At 40.1% G+C, this 17,008-nt stretch overlaps 1 protein-coding gene across 3 annotated transcripts in view; it reads left to right on the top strand.

Annotated features, from left to right (window-relative positions):
• The window catches only part of LOC130920651 (sialoadhesin-like), a 111,626-nt gene that overhangs the window by 4,094 nt on the left and 90,524 nt on the right, over window positions 1–17,008 (top strand). The window contains exons 2-11 of one of the 3 annotated variants that reach the window (XM_057844012.1): window positions 278–439; window positions 537–640; window positions 1,431–1,631; window positions 1,710–2,036; window positions 2,301–2,534; window positions 2,913–3,182; window positions 3,406–3,660; window positions 6,060–6,320; window positions 6,381–6,462; window positions 11,192–11,234. In XM_057844012.1, coding sequence (XP_057699995.1) covers window positions 303–439; window positions 537–640; window positions 1,431–1,631; window positions 1,710–2,036; window positions 2,301–2,534; window positions 2,913–3,182; window positions 3,406–3,660; window positions 6,060–6,320; window positions 6,381–6,462; window positions 11,192–11,234 — 1,914 coding nt within the window. In that variant the 5' untranslated portion in view covers window positions 278–302. Of the gene's footprint in view, window positions 1–277; window positions 641–1,430; window positions 1,632–1,709; window positions 2,037–2,300; window positions 2,535–2,912; window positions 3,183–3,405; window positions 3,661–6,059; window positions 6,321–6,380; window positions 6,463–11,191; window positions 11,235–17,008 lie in introns of all 3 variants that reach the window. The other 2 variants (XM_057844010.1, XM_057844011.1) reach the window with 2 other exon arrangements.

Genomic DNA, 17,008 nt, shown 5'->3' with positions numbered 1-17,008 from the left:
AGTAATGAGTTAATTGAGTGAACAAAGGGTTTATTGAAAAACATCTGACAAAATTCTTCAGACTTAAGTCTTATTTAAAAAAGAAAAAAAAGTGTTTTTTATGAATTATCTATATTGAAAAGTCATTATTATTCCAGAAAGTGACCGTTATATTGATGTACAACAAAATAAGAAACGGTTCTTCTTCACATATTAAAGTATGCATGTGAAAAAAACCAACTAAAACAATCCAAAATATGAGCAATTTATGCATTTAAATGTTGGAAATGTGTTTCAGTGTCCCAGAGTTGGGAGCCGATTGAATGGGGAGGGAAATACGCTCAGAAGACCATCTGCGGTCTGACAGGAACCACCGTGATCCTCAACTGCTCCTTCTGGTACCCACAGACGCACGACGGCCACATCATAAAGGTCGAAAAAGCACTGTGGTTCATCAAAGGTGACGACAATCAACCTGACGATCTGATGACGGACGCTCAGTACACTGATCGTCTGGACCTAAATTGTCAAGGCAACTGGTGCACTTTGTCAATCAGAGAGCTGAGAAAGAGCGACGAGGGCAAATACAAGTTCAGATTCATAACTAACGCGACCAAAGGAGAATACACTGTCTTGTCTGGAGTCACTCTGAAAGTCACTGGTATTGATGCTTTTTAAAAGGTGCTTTCCACCAAGAACGAAAGTTTTGAAGCTTCCATCAAAATTTATTGTTGTTTTATCCATAACTTATACACAAAAGTTTTACTTAATTTTTTTAAAGAGACACATTTCACATGAATAAAATGCAATTGGGAAATAACACTTTTTAAAGAGATACATTTCACGTGAGTAAAATGCAACTGGGAAATGACACTTATTACAGAATAATAAATCAAATTTTGGGAAGAAAAATAAATTAATGAATAAAAAAAACCCATAAAAAATAAACGATACATTATAAACTCAACTCTAGCTTAAGAAGTTTGATCTTTTTAATTAAAAAAAAAGTACAATCCCCAATACATTTTAACTATATCAGTAAGATGTTTCTTTTTTAAAAAATACTATTTTTCTTAAAAAAAAAAAAAAGTGGTTTCCAAAAATTCATGAGCATGGTAATTAAATTTTCCATAGATATGACTGTGCATGAGGTATACATGTGTACTGCGATTGGCTGGCGACTAGTTCAGGGTGGACCCGACATTGGGCCCAAAGTCAGCTGGGTTAGGCACAAGGACACCCTTGGCCTCATGTGGATAAGTAGAAGCTTACAAAGAATGGGTAGATGCATTTTGACAATCAGATCATCAAATGTTTAAAATAAAACACGGACAAAAAAGTTAAAAATTAAAGCAAAGCATCTTCACCTTGGTGGAAATTGGCAATAAATGTTTTACATTGCAATAAATGTGCTTTTTTACTACATCAATATGTGTCCCACACAATTTCAGATCTCAGTATACAAAAGTCTTGGTGGTACCCAACGAGTCTGAGTTGTCACAGTGAGTGTGATTTGGACTCTCCCTCGTACATTTGGTATGAGAATGGAAAAAAAAGACCAAACTTGAACTCCAAAATGATTTCACCAGTAGATTACCGCAGCTACTCCTGTGCTTTAAGAGGACACGAACAGCATTTGTCTCCTCCAGTGTGTGAGTTGTTGACCCCTGCCGCACAAGTTTGCAGCTCCTCACGAATGCTTATGCTAAAGTGCTGGTTTCATCTTTCAGGTTCAAGAACCTCATGTGACAATGTGGTTTATAACTACAAAAGTATCTGCGTCCTCAAAGGCTCCGATGTGTACATTGCTTGCACTTACAGCCACCACAAGACGGTACGGGAAAAATCTTGGTTCCGCCCAGACAATGGCAACACTTGGAATGTTCCCTCAGAGGGTTGGGCAGTCCAGTTGGACCACCGGTATTCCACTTACGATAAGTCTGGCGAACAATCGGGTCTACGAATCCAAAATGTGACGGACAGTGATTCTGCAGAGTATCGCTTCACATTGTCAGAATGGGGAAGCGATTTACCTGGAACAACATTGAAGGTAACAGGTAACAGTAAAACACAGCATGAAAATCTTTGGAGTTTGACATCAAAAATTGAATAGGGAACATGGAAGCAACAATTAAGCATTTGTTTTCCCACCATTAGTAAACCCTTGAGCCACAGACATCATCAAACATTGGCATTCTTCATTTTGTGATTGTATAAGGAAACAAATGGGAATGTTTTAGAATGAGCAAAGTGACATCTAGATTTTTAAAATGCAGGGCGTGAATTTCTTGGACTCACATGTTTGCCGTACCTTCCTCTAGCTGCGCGGGTGCAGGTGATCAAGGCCGAAAACAAAGATTCTTACACGGTCGCTTCGCTGTCCTGTCACACAAGTTGCAGTCCTGCATCACATTTGTATTGGTGCTGGGTGAAGGATGGACACCAAAATGTTGGCAGTCCAACTTGGACAAAAGAACAGCAAATCACTTTACGTCCAGGAGAATACATCACCTGTGCTGTTGAAAATTATCCATTAAGTGTCTCTCCTCCATTGTGTGAGTTCTTGTTCAATGCATTGTTCTTTAATTGTTGCATTTAATGTGCATATCAAATCAAGTTTTGTCCCTACAATTGGTCAGTAAAATATGTAGTTTTAGTCATTTGTTTTCGTTGAATACTTATATATAACAATGTAAAATTATCTTTTTTTTTTTTTTTTTTTTTTTTAAATAGTTGGTTAATTTAGATCTAATAATCAAAGAAAACACAATAACATGATTATTCATCTATATGTAAAAATTGCATTTTGTTATAATAAATAATATATTTATTATGTAGTAAAACAAAACAAAACAAAAAATTTGGGGGGGACCTTGGAGTAGGGTGACTGTACTGACTGATATTCAACTGTATCTTCTACACATCTCCTTCAGATGCTCTGGAAGCCCCCAGAGTGTTCTTGAGTAATAACAGTGAGATCATGGAGGGTGATCCATTGACTCTGTTCTGCAGAGCTTACACCCCAACATCATCGAGACACCGCTGGTGCAAGAGGACCAGAACTTCCGACTGTGAGTTTATGAGTTATGGAGAAAAGCTGTTCTTCAGCTCCATCCAGTCTTCAGACTCAACTGAGTATTTTTGTGCTGTGGAGAATGATCTGGGGGAGAAGATGTCACAATCAGTCGTAGTTGTTGTCAAATGTGAGTACATTTCAGTGTCCTACAATTAATTGGGAAATTTTAGGCTTTTGTTTTTCCTAATGGGTTTTTATAGTATGCATGCAAGTCTGAATTTGAAATTGCACGCTTTTTGACAACTACTTAAGGCGAAACAACATATCTCCTGCGATCAATTGAGGTTAAACAAACATGTTTGAAAGTCCAATGAACAACTCTCCGATGACACCAATACTGTGTTCTTCAGATGCTCCAAGGTTCTCTAATTTGCTGGTGAGTCCATCAAATGTCACCGAGGGACAGCCAGTGAATCTTACCTGCAGCAGTGATGCTAACCCAGCTGCTAGCTACACCTGGTACAAGGACCAAACTATGCTTCAGGGTTCAGAAAGAAATTACGTTTTCAACTCCATCCGCGCTGAAGATGCTGGAAGCTTCTACTGCAAGGCCCACAATAAATATGGAAACGTCATCTCTTCACAGGTGGTCGTAGACATCCAATGTAAGTACCACAATAAATATGAAAGTCAAGCTTCAGTACCAAAGTTAATATGGAGGGCAAAACTGGTGAGGTGAATGTCCAAACCTAAGAAAAAAAAATCTTTTAATTTTTATTTTGTTGTCCTTAAAATGTAATAAAAAATGGCATACATTAAAATGTTGATTCATTCAATATCCACACCGTTACAAACACTACGAGGCCATGTCACATGCTCAGTAGACAGCCACTGACCCAACCAAATTGCAATGTTAAAAAATTTGAATTGATAAAATAATACAGTAATATAGACATTAAAAAAATATGTATAAATGTAATGTCTTTCAACTTGTGGTTTTTGTTAAGATGTTTAAAAAGAGAGACAACATGATGTGCATCCGAGTATAAAGAATTCTGTTTAATAGATTAAGAAGACACAGAATATTTGATTTTTGAAAGTGGAGAAAAACGTAACAAAAAATTAGTGCCCATATGTCCAGGAAGTGGCCGTACATAGTGCCGCTACTATTTTATCCAATCAAAGCTGACGTTATATGCAGATGTCATTAATACGCATCATTGTACGCATCTATACTCGAGATTATAAGTGTGTTTTGTATGTGCATGGGTATGAGTGACATCAAAAAAAGGTATAAGAATATAAGTCGCACCTGCCAAAAAATGCTCAATGAACAGGTGGAGTTTGTTGGCGTCCTGCCTGACCGGCCGGGTTGGGGTGGAGTGAGGTGGGGGCTGGATGGTATATGCGGCGGCCATAGTTCCCTCCCGGGTTGGCCCGGCCGGAGCCGCGTCTCCTTGAATCGGGTGCCGGGGAGGTGCCCCCTGGTGTCATACCGCACACCCCTCCTGCCCCGGGGGTAGGTTGGGGGGGGTTGCACCTCCGTCCCCTTGGTCTGTCTCCGGCCCCGTCCGCCTCTCTGGACCGCGGCGGCTGCCGCTGCCCCCTGCCGGCGGGGTCATCGGCGGGGCCCATGGGGCCTTTGGTGGGGCTTGCCGTCCTTTACTGGTGGGGTGGACATCCCCTGATCCCCGGCGCTTGGCGTAGTGCCTGCTCAGGGTGCGGGGTGGGTGCTCGGGCAGCGGAGGGGAGGGGTGGGCGGTTGTGGGTACGCCGTGGGTGGTTTGGGGCGGGGGTTGATCGGGACCCTGGTGCTTCTCCCGCCCTGCGGCCGGTAGTTCCGGTGGACGAGGCCACGCTCGTGGGAGCATGCTTCGTAACTCACGCACATCTCACTTCGGCACTGTAAATATCTTTCACCCTGGCACTTACATACTCATACATTTCTCCAGGGAGAGTTGGGACGGGGCCATACAGTCCCGGCCCGGCTCCCCCCTGTTTTTAATGCATCACTCACCAAGGTTGTGGGATGGCTGGGACCTGTCGGGGGGGTGCCTCACGGTCACCTCCTCACGGCAGGCCCCGCCATCCCTGCACCTTTTTTAACGCACCGCACCACACACATACTCCACAAGAGAGCTCCGGCAAAGGGCGGTGGGATGGGTGGCTGGGTAGAAATTCCATGCTGCGGTCCCACTGCCCCAAGCCAAGCTCTCCTATTTTAATGATTGAGGTCTGGAGACTGGCTAGGTCACTCCAGAACCTTGATAAGCTTTTTACGCAGCCACTCTTTGGTCAGCTGGGCTGTATGCTTTGGATCATGGTCATGTTGGAAGATCCAGCCATGGCTCATCTTCAAGTCTTTGACTGAGGGAAGGAGGTTGTGGCTCAAAATCTGAGGATACATTTCACCATTCATCCTATGCTTTGTACAGTACAGTCATCCTGTCCCCTTTGCCGAAAAGCAGCCCCAACGCATGAGGTTTCCATCCCCATACTTCACAGTGGGGCTGGTGTTCTTGGGATTGTACTCATCCTTCTTTTTCCTCTACACAAGACAAGTAAAGTTTGCAGGAAAAGTTGTACTTTGTTCTCATCTGGCCACATGACTTTCTCCCATGACCCCTCTGCATCATTTAGATTGTGCCTTGCAAACTTCAGACGGGCCTTCACATCTACTGGCTTCAACTGGGGAACCTTCTGAGCAACGCAGGATTTTCAACCATTGCACCGTAGTGTTCTACTGACAGTAGCCTTTCAAACTGCATCCAGTGCTATTCAGATCATTGACCAGCTCCTGCTGAGTAGTTCTAGGCTGAGTACAAATACTTAGGAACCCCAGTAAGTTACAAATAAATCATCAAAAAAATGATAAAATGTGAGTTCCGGATTTTTTTTTTATAGATTAGGTCTCCATAAGTGGAAATGCATCTATAATTGAAACTTCAGACCTCTATCTATTTTCTAAGTGGGTGAACTTGCAAAATCACAAGGTGTGCAAATACTTTGGCTCCTCGCTATATATATATATATATGTTAGTAAATCAAAAGTGTTCCCCAACAGATATTCCTCGGCTACCAAGCATCTCAGCGAGTCCCTCTTCTAACGTCACCATGGGTTATTCGGTCAGATTGACGTGTACCAGTGATGCTAACCCTGCCGCCAGCTACTCTTGGTATAAGGACCACCAGGAGTCTCCCAAGTCCACGGAAGCCATGTTCAACATCATCAACTTCACACAGGAAGATGAGGGCGAGTATCACTGCGTGGCCCGAAACGCCAAAGGAAGCCAGAATGCCACTGTCCTGCTATTGGCAAAGGCTGGTAGGTCATGGACATAGGAAAATGGAGTATGGCCCTTTTGACGTTTTGCTTCCTTTTCAGGTTCACTGACAGCGGTGGCTGTTGGTTGTGCCATGGCCGGCATCCTGCTGATCCTACTTTTGGTCACCGTCCTGCTGCTTTGGTTAATTTTTTCACTTATTTATATTTTTAGACTGCCAGAAGGGAATCTCAAAAACTCACTAGTTACTGTGCCTTGCAAAAGTATTCGGCCCCCTTGAATCTTGCAACCTTTCGCCACATTTCAGGCTTCAAACATAAAGAAATGAAATTTAATTTTTTTGTCAAGAATCAAGTGGGACACAATCGTGAAGTGGAACAACATTTATTGGATAATTTAAACTTTTTTAACAAATAAAAACTGAAAAGTGGGGCGTGCAATATTATTCGGCCCCCTTTACTTTCAGTGCAGCAAACTCACTCCAGAAGTTCAGTGAGGATCTCTGAATGATCCAATGTTGCCCTAAATAACCGATGATGATAAATAGAATCCACCGTTGTGTAATCAAGTCTCCATATAAATGCACCTGCTCTGTGATAGTCTCAGGGTTCTGTTTAAAGTGCAGAGAGCATTACGAAAACCAAGGAACACACCAGGCAGGTCCGAGATACTGTTGTGGAGAAGTTTAAAGCCGGATTTGGATACAAAAAGATTTCCCAAGCTTTAAACATCTCAAGGAGCACTGTGTAAGCCATCATATTGAAATGGAAGGAGCATCAGACCACTGCAAATCTACAAAGATTGGCCGTCCTTCCAAACTTTCTTCTCAAACAAGGAGAAAACTGATCAGAGATGCAGCCAAGAGGCCCATGATCACTCTGGATGAACTGCAGAGATCTACAGCTGAGGTGGGAGAGTCTGTCCATAGGACAACACTGCACAAATCTGGCCTTTATGGAAGAGTGGCAAGAAGAAAGCCATTTCTCAAAGATATCCATAAAAAGTCTCGTTTAAAGTTTGCCACAAGCCAACTGGGAGACACACCAAACATGTGGAAGAAGGTGCTCTGGTCAGATGAAACCAAAATTGAACTTTTTGGCCACAATGCAAAACGATATGTATGGCGTAAAAGCAATACAGCTCATCACCCTGAACACACCATCCCCACTGTCAAACATGGTGGTGGCAGCATCATGGTTTGGGCCTGCTTTTCTTCAGCAGGGACAGGGAAGATGGTTAAAATTGACGAGAAGATGGATGCAGCCAAATACAGGAACATTCTGGAAGAAAACCTGTTGGTATCTGCACAAGACCTGAGACTGGGACGGAGAATTATCTTCCAACAGGACAATGATCCAAAACATAAAGCCAAATCTACAATGGAATGGTTCAAAAATAAACGTATCCAGGTGTTAGAATGGCCAAGTCAAAGTCCAGACTTGAATCCAATCGAGAATCTGTGGAAAGAGCTGAAGACTGCTTTTCACAAACACTCTCCATCCAACCTCACTGAGCTCGAGCAGTTTTGCAAGGAAGAATGGGCAAGAATGTCAGTCTCTTGATGTGCAAAACTGATAGAAACATACCCCAAGCGACTTGCAGTTTTAATTGGAGCAAAAGGTGGCGCTACAAAGTATTAACGCAAGGGTCCGAATGATATTGCACGCCCCACTTTTCAGTTTTTTGTTAAAAAAGTTTAAATTATCCAATAAATTTTGTTCCACTTCATTATTGTGTCCCACTTGTTGTTGATTCTTGACAAAAAATCAAAATTTTATATCTTTATGTTTGAAGCGTGAAATGTGGCGAAAGGTTGCAAGGTTCAAGGGGGCCGAATACTTTTGCAAGGCACTGTATGTTCTTGTTGTTCTTCTTGGAGAAAATACTAACTAAAATCACTATTCCTCCGTTATTCGTGGACAGATCAGAATATAATTTGGTAGGTATATTCTAGCTGTGTATTTACATCGTTACTCAGAGACTAATATTGTCTTGTTGTTAGACTGTCCGGAGGGAGGTCACATAAATTCACTTTTTTTTCTACTTGTTATTCTTGGGAGGACTCTTAACTATAATTACTCCTCTTTTATCCGTGGACAGAGTTAAATAATGAAATTTGGTAGTTGTATTCTAAGCATGTATACGCATCAATCACTCAGACTGGGTTGAATAATTAGATTATTAATTGTAGACTTGAAATTGCTACTCCTCTATTAGTGGACAGACCACAATGACATTTATTAGGTACATTCTAGGGATGTACAAGAATATCAATCATCTGAGCTCGATTTTTGTCTAAGAGTTGATTAATTCTGTTAATTAGTTGCAGATGTGGGAGGCGTAGCCAAGGTTTTACTCAAGTAAGAGTAGTATTACTTCGAAATAATATTACATAAGTAAAAGTAGTCTTTCAAAAAATGTGCTCAAGTACAAGTAAAAAAGTATTTGGTGAAAAGAATACTCAAGTAATGAGTAACATTGTGAGTAACTACTTATATTTTTGTTTTTTTTTATACCATGGTATTTTTTTTCTGAGCACAAAGTTATCTATATGGACTGTTGTTATAGTGGTACTGTACAATAACCCATTATATAACCACATTAAGCCAATGAAATACAAGCATTTTTTAAATTGAATTCCGACGAGAGAGAGAAAAAAAAAATACATAAATGAAACATTATTCATCCAAAGCGCATGACTGCCCTCTGGTGGAGAAAATAGTTTCACAGTTGAATAGTGAAGAGATCCGTCATACTTACTAGAGACGATCGATTGGGTCGGATCACGTCCTTTTCAAAGTATTGGAATCGGCAAAAAAATATCGGCCATGCCTTTTTTTAATATATATACATATATTAATTAAATCGTTTTCTAATTGTATTTAACATTACAGACATAATATGTTACACTCATCCAGAGTCTTTAGTTTAGGCTTAAGGTAGGGTTAACAAATTTATCCCGATAATGGCGGCAATTAATTTATTAAAAAATGTATCACGTCAGAATATTTAACGCATTTTAATTCATGCGCTGCACGACCCACTCACGCATTGTCGCGCTCAATCTGTAATGGCGCAGTTTTACCTATATAGAGAGATAAAAGGCAGCGTAATATGAGTAGGGAGAATTTTGGCAGCCTTTGGAGCCTTTTTTTAATTGGCTAAAGCCTTACAATCCTTCCCCCTACGATTAGAAATATCATGGGAAGCAATGTGGGGAAGCAAAGTAGCATTTGATCTTTTTCTAAACACCTTGTTTTTTCCCAACGCAGAGAAGATATATCAATTGGTAGCACTACGCACAGTCATGGTTCCACTTCCCATCATGCATTTGGGCATGGCTACAGTATCATTTACTGAAAACTCAAAAAATACACTAGATGGCAATATTTAGTCACTATACACAAAGTCACAAGTCTTTCTATCCGTGGATCCCTCTCACAGAAAGAATGTTAATAATGTAAATGCCATCTTGAGGATTTATTGTCATAATAAACAAATGCAGCACTTCCTGTCCTGTATGTTGAATGTATATATTCGTCAAGTTTTATTCATTTTTTTTTTTAATGCATTGCCAAAATGTATGTGATCGGGAAAAATTATCAGGAATGATTGGAATTGAATCGGGAACAAAAAAAGCAATCGGATCGGGAAATATCTGGATCTGCAGATACTCAAACAAAAACGATCGGATTGGGAGCAAAAAAACATGATCGGAACAACCCTAATAATTACCATTTTGAAACTAAACGGTGTTCCGTGGGCAATCGGTGCCCCCCCCCTCCCCAAAAAAAACAAAAAACAAAAAAACCGGGAGGGAGGTTGAAATCCGCGCTTTCTAGTCATGTTGAGTTGAATATCAAATACTTCCTTTTTTACGGTGCTTTAAAGACACCACATGATTGAACAGGCTGGAGTGAAGATAGAACGGGAAGCTTGCGTTTGATTGGTATAACGGAGTCATGTGTTTATTGTTGCGACATCTCATTGGTGAAATAGGTAGCGCTACCACAGTAATACATCAGGCACGTCTCTATTCTTGGCAGCCCTGGCAAAAAAAAAAAAAAAAAAATTGAATTTGTAGAACAAAGAGGAAAAATGTAACGACTCTTGTGTAGCCCAAAGTAGCAGAGTAAGAGTAGCATTTTTTCTTCACTAATCTACTCAAGTAAAAAGTATAACTTAGTAAAACTACTCTTAGAAGCACATTTTTCTCAAAAAGTTACTTAAGTAAATGTAGCGGAGTACAGGTACAAGTTACTCCCACATCTGATCAATTGCAGACTCAAAGTTGCTACTTCTTCTTTATTTGTGGATGGACCAGCATAAAATTTGGTAGGAATATTCTTGGTACGGTCTGTATACGCATCGATACTCTGAGCTTGAGTTTTGATTTGATTTTTTAAAATGTTTTCAGGGCTGACTAATTACATTAATTAATGGCGAACCTACTGTTGCCTGGTAGTTCTGACTTGGCCAGTAGAGGGAGCAGGACTTTCATAGTTCAGAGTGAACTTGTGTCTCAGGGCTGATGAATTAGATTCATTGTGGAATTTTTTTTGCTACTTCTCCATTATTTGTTAACGGATGAGAATGAAAATTGATCACCGGGTCCTGATTTTTGCAACAGGGCTGATTAATTACATTAACTACTTTCGTATTCTTATTGTTGCCTGTAGGTTCTGAGTAAAGAAATAAAGGGCATGTGTGCTCTTCTGTCAGAGTTTAAAATGCCCATTCAAAATGTAGATATTAAAATATAGATATTTATATGATAAAAATGTTAAATACAAAAAAAATAATTGAAATTGATAAAAAGTTTGGGTATTTTAAAATACAACAACATGCATTTTACAAATCAGTTTGTTAAAAAAATGGCTTTTTTCATTTTCTTGTTTTCCTCTACTTTTAGGAAAAAGATGAACCCAAAAGGCAGGACACAGTCCAAATCTCAGGTGAGAATACAAAGTTACAAAACTTCATGGTTGCCTATCAATTGCGCTTAAAAATTTATACGTTTCCAACTTAGAATGATTTTGAAATTAACATTTAAAAAAGAAGCTGTTGTAATTGTGCTGAAATAGCTAAATATGTTTTCAGAATTGTAAAACTAAGGTTGAATTTCATTGATTAAGAATTATTATTTGAATATTAATTGCGCTAAACATTTTATACGTTTCTAACTTAGAATGATTTTGAAATGAACATTTAAAAAAGAAGCTATTGTAATTGTGCTGGAATAGCTAAACATGTTTTCAGAATTGTAAAACTAAGGTTGAATTTCATTGATTAAAGGGTATTACAACACCTGGGGAAATGCTAATATTCCATCATTTATCCATAAACGCATGCCTTTTGGATTCATATCAGTCCACTTCGTGTAATTACACACATCGCAACACCAAGAAAACGATAAAAATTTGGATCGATTGTCAAGCTAAAACGACCGGTGCCCGTGATCCCGGAAATCTAGCATATTGTGTGCATGACGACACAACGAGGAAACAACCGGCTCAGTGCTTAGTACTGAATGGCGGCGATGATGGCGGAAAATTTTGTTTCTAGTTGCAGCGACGAATCCGACGTAACGAACGTTCTTCTAATGGTGACGAGGAGAGTTATGAACCTTTCTTTGGTATTTTGGTTTTCAATTTGAGCCCAAACGAAAGCCAATGCAGCCTAATGAAATGATCATTGATGAAACACCGGCAACAGATCGTGTGGGAAACACCGAATGGTTTGTTTTGCATTTCTTTTTCTGAGGCTGATACACCGTGACCGCAAAATAAAGTAATGTATAGAATAATTATCATTTATTGTGCTATCATAAATTTTTCGCTCTGCCAACAGACACAAATATGAATGAGATTAGAGCATTTGTTGTATATATTTTATGAGCGATAACTTATACATGTGTCCAGTCCTATATCCAATGCGTGATATGTTTTTATTATAAAAGAGTACTCACTCTGGCCATTTCGAGCTTGGCTGCTCCGCTCGTTTGGTTAGCCTGGGGTGGTGGGGTGGTCTCATCAGAGCCAGTCATCGTCCTCTTTCTTGATATCTCGGGACATTTAGGTGGCTGCGCGTGTATGGTGGGCACCGCATCTGCTTTCAGCAGCAATTTCTTAGCAAAACCTGATTTCATTTGTCCATAGTTCGAATAGCTTTCAGGTGTAAAATGTGCAACACACAAAACCGTGCCGGAGGCTGGGTCTGCAAAATTAGCCCTCTTAGCACGGATGAACTTTACTCATTGTCTGCGTAGTCCAGCTCTTTTTCTCGCATTCGGGAACTCATGGGTACTACATTGCGATAAATTGCTATTTGTACACCACATGGCAAGACAGGTTTGAACCATTTCAGCGATTTTTTGATAAAACACGAACGCAACTGTCTCATCGATAAACAACGATGGCACCTGGCTTGACCTTTTGTTTCCTTGTTATGACGTCTCCGCCCCATTTGGCTGTTTCCAGAATACTTTCGGAAATGTTTGTAATTTTCGATCTATTTTCGATAATTGCTCATGAATGTGATTTTTCTTTTTAATTTTATTAATATTTGTTATCTTGCCACATAACGGTTCTATTGATATCTCACAGCCCCTCAGTATTATAATACCCTTTAAGAATTATTATGATTATTTTTAACTGTCCTATTCAGCTCCTTACACACGGATGATGGGAATCTGAGTGTCCTAATGGTCTCAATAGTTTTAATGTATATTATATATATATATATTTTTTATTTATTTATTTATTTATTTTTAAATAATTTAAAGACTTAAAATACTAGTATATAGTAAATATTCAAAATACTTTTATCGGATGTTCAGGCAGGCTTTAAAAAAATCCAATATGATAACAATATAGACTAGTTTCCTGAGCGAAACATGGGCGGTGCCATCTCGGAAAATTTCTGCTCCGAACTTCTTGTTTAAAAAGAACCAGATGAATTGCGGTTAAAATTAGCAGTGTGTTGCCAAAGTTATAACTTCAAAATCAAACCAGAACAACCCACGGAATCTCCAAAAATGGATTCAGCATGACGTAGGTGAGACTTCCAAGACTGCCTGTGCTGTGCGTGACCTTCTGGAAGCGCCTATAGCCTATATATGGTTTAAAGTGGAATGTTTTGAACAGCGTCCAGCTTCAAAGTGCAAGTGTGGCTCTACCTCGCCATAAGCCTTAAATCAAAAACAGCTGCAGACACGAAGTTAAGGATTTGATTTAAACCTAAGGATATACCTAAAAGATTGTGTGATTGTTCTTTTCACTTCGTTGATCATTTGTGGACAAAATTATAACAACCTTTAAGCCTGTGTTGACGTGAGGTGTAGATTGATACGCCAGCCACTTGAGTGACCTAAATGAGGGGAAATTACAAATAATACTAGGCCTGCAAGCAGGACTGAACGGGCCCTCGCACTTTGGCGCAACTCGGACGTCACGCAGGTCGGAGTGGTGGCAGACAGCCCCCCTCTAATCATCTAATGAGAACCTAACATGCTTTAAACTCGCTTTTTTTGGGATGAGAAATTGTTTTGAGTTTTCGAGCATGCAGCGGCCACAAATTCTGCTGCCACTAGTTGGCGGTACAGAGTCGATGCAAATGACCACTACTGGACTCTTCAGGGTAAGACTCTCACCAAGCATGGGAAATTTGGAGCAGCTATCATGTATATCTGCCAAGTTATGACTGTTCAAAATGTGTGGAAAGACAGAATGGTGACAGTCATTATCACTTTCCTGTTGGACCATTCTGCTTCAACCCAAACCTCAATCATTTTCATCAGCCATCTGAACACATGTCTTAAGGGTCCCCTTATGCAGGTTTGAGGTAGATTGATTTTTTCCCTTTAGAGGAGGAGTGTGTCCCGTAAAAAGGGGCATTTCCTGTTCCCACTGGGAGGCGCCAGGTACAAATGGTAAATTTTCAATCCAGTCCTGCTCAGGCTGGTATACCTCACACACATGCCAGATTTGAAATAGATTGAACGTTGTATGAGGGAGTTATCATTAATTTTCCGAATTCGGTGTTTTGCCGAAAAAATGGCCGACTTTGGCATCCCGCCCAGGTCAGGCCCGTGAATGAAAACACACCATTTTGATAACTTAGGATTTCATATGCCTCATGAATAGTCTCGCCAATTTTGAGGATGATCAAACTAATTCCCTAGGTGCCAAGGTCTAAAATGTGCACACTGTAAATCGATAAAAATTTCACATTCAATCCAAAATACCTGATTTCCTGTTGGGTTTGGAATATGCATGCAAGAGACTTTTTGGAGCAGTTTTGTACAACGTATTGACTCTCCGAATTTCATCCCTCTACGTTGAAAAAACCTAAATGGAGAGGCCTTTTTGAAAATTTCAAGGGGGCGCCACCGAGCCATTTTGTTACATGTTTTCATAACGTTGCAAGATTATCGAACGTTACGCAAAGCCAAATGTATGTGCAGATTTTTGTGAGTTTTCGTGCATGTTCAAGCCTCCAAATGTAAAGTCATACTGTGAACCGATAAAAATTTCCCATTCGATCCAAAATACCCGATTTCCTGTTGGATTTGGAATATGGATGCAAGAGGCTTTTTGGAGCAGTTAGGAATAAGGTATCTACTCCCCAAATTTCATCGCTCCACGTTGAAAAAACCCAATAGGAGAGGCCTTTTTTAAAAACTTCTTTCTGTCGCCACTAGTTGGCACTGTAGAGTTGATGTAAATGACCCCTACAAGACCCTTCAGGGTATGACTCTCAACAAACACGGGAAGTTTGGCACAGATATGTTGTATATCTGCCGAGTTATGACTGTTCAAAGTTTTTGGCGAGACAAATTGTTGACGGTCATTTTCACTTCCAGTATGGACCTCTCCGCTTCAACGAAACCTCAATATTTTTCATCAGGCACCTGAACACATGTCTTGAGGCTCCCCTGAAACAGGTTTGAGGTCAATAGATTTTTTTCCCTTGGAGGAAGAGCCTGTCTCGTAAAGAAGGCCATTTCCTGTTCCCAATAGGGGGCGCCAGGCCTAATGGGTAATATTTCAATGCAGTCGTGTTCAGGCTGGGATATCTCATGTCCATGCTAGAAATGAAAAAGATTGAACATTGTATCATAGAGTTTTTAATCATTTTCTGAATTTGGTGTTTTGCCCAAAAATGGCCAACTTTGGGACCACGCCCAGGTCAGACCCTTGAATGAAAACTCACCATTTTGAAAACTTAAGATCTCATATGTCTCCTGAATAGTCTGACCACTTTTGAAGACGATCCAACTATTTCCTTCAGCGACAAGGTCTCAAATGTAAATCGATAAAATTTCACATTTGATCCAAAATTTCCAGCTTCCTGTTGGGTTTGGAATATGGGCGCAGGAAACTTTTTGGAGCAGTTTTGCACAATGTCGACTCGCCAAATTTCATCGTTCTACGTTGAAAAAACCTAATAGGAGAGGCCTTTTTGAAAATTTCAAGGGGGCGCCACTGAGCGATTTTTAAAAATTTTTTTGTAGATTAAGAAAGATTGAACGTTGTGTCAAGGAACTATTAGTCATTTACTGAATTTGTCATTTTGCCGAAAAAATGGCCGACTTTGGCACCACGCCCTGGTCAAACCCGTAAATGAAAACGCACCATTTTAAAAACTTAAGATCTCATATGTCTCCTGAACAGTCTCACCAATTTTGAAGATGATCCAACTAACTCCCTCGACGAAAAGGTCTCACATGAGCACCCTGTAAATCGATAAAAATTTCATATTCGATCCAAAATAACCGATTTACTGTTGGGTTTGGAATATGGGTGTAAATGCTTTTTTGGAGCGGTTTTGGACAAGGTATAGACTCCCCAAATTTCATCGCTCTACGCGGACAGACCCTAATGTTATAGGCCAATTTTAAAATTTCAAGGGGGCGCTACTGAGCCATTTTGTTACATTTTTTTGCAACGTTGCAAAATTATCAAAATTTACAATTTTCCGCACGTATATGCAAATTTTGGTGACTTTTCGTGCATGTTCAGGCCTCCAAATTAGCCGTTTTCATTTGCCCTGAAAAAATAAAATAAAATAAAATAAAAACTAGGCCTGCAAGCAGGACTGAACGGGCCCTCGCAATCTAGCGCAACTCGGACGTCACGCAACTCGGACCGTGTGCAGGTCAAAGTGGTGGCAGATCATCCTCTCTAATCATTGCATTGGAACCTAGCATGTTCGAAAGTCGCCCATTTACATTCACACACCTAAGAGATAAAAACCCCTATTGGAGAGAGTTCTACAAAAAAGGATCGAATAAAGGGTCGTCACGGCAAAAGACAGAGACATGTGGGCATGGGCCGTAAAATAAGTACTTCAAAAGGTCTTGAAACTACAATGACCAACCTGAAAAGAACTGGACATGTATTGGAAAAACGACTGACTTTCTATTGCCACTAGTTGGCGCTGTAGGGTTGATGCAAGTGACCCCTACAGGACCCTTCAGCGTATGACTCAACAAGCACGTGATGTTTGGTGCAGATATTTTATAGAAGTTATGACTGTTTAAAACTTGTGGTGAGACGAAATGGCTTCAGTCATTTTCACTTCTCCTGTTGGACTCTTCTGCTTCAACCAAACCTCAGTATTTTTCATCAGGCACCTGAACACATGTGTTATGGCTCCCCTGATGCAGGTTTCAGGTGAATATTTTTTTTTTCCTTGGAGGAGGAGCCTGTTTAGTAAAAAAAAAGGC

This window comes from Corythoichthys intestinalis, chromosome 8 (genome assembly GCF_030265065.1).
Source record: "Corythoichthys intestinalis isolate RoL2023-P3 chromosome 8, ASM3026506v1, whole genome shotgun sequence".
Taxonomy (NCBI): Eukaryota; Metazoa; Chordata; class Actinopteri; order Syngnathiformes; family Syngnathidae; genus Corythoichthys; species Corythoichthys intestinalis.
The sequence above is the reverse complement of the archived record's forward strand: the minus strand, read 5'-3'. Positions and strand labels throughout refer to the sequence as shown.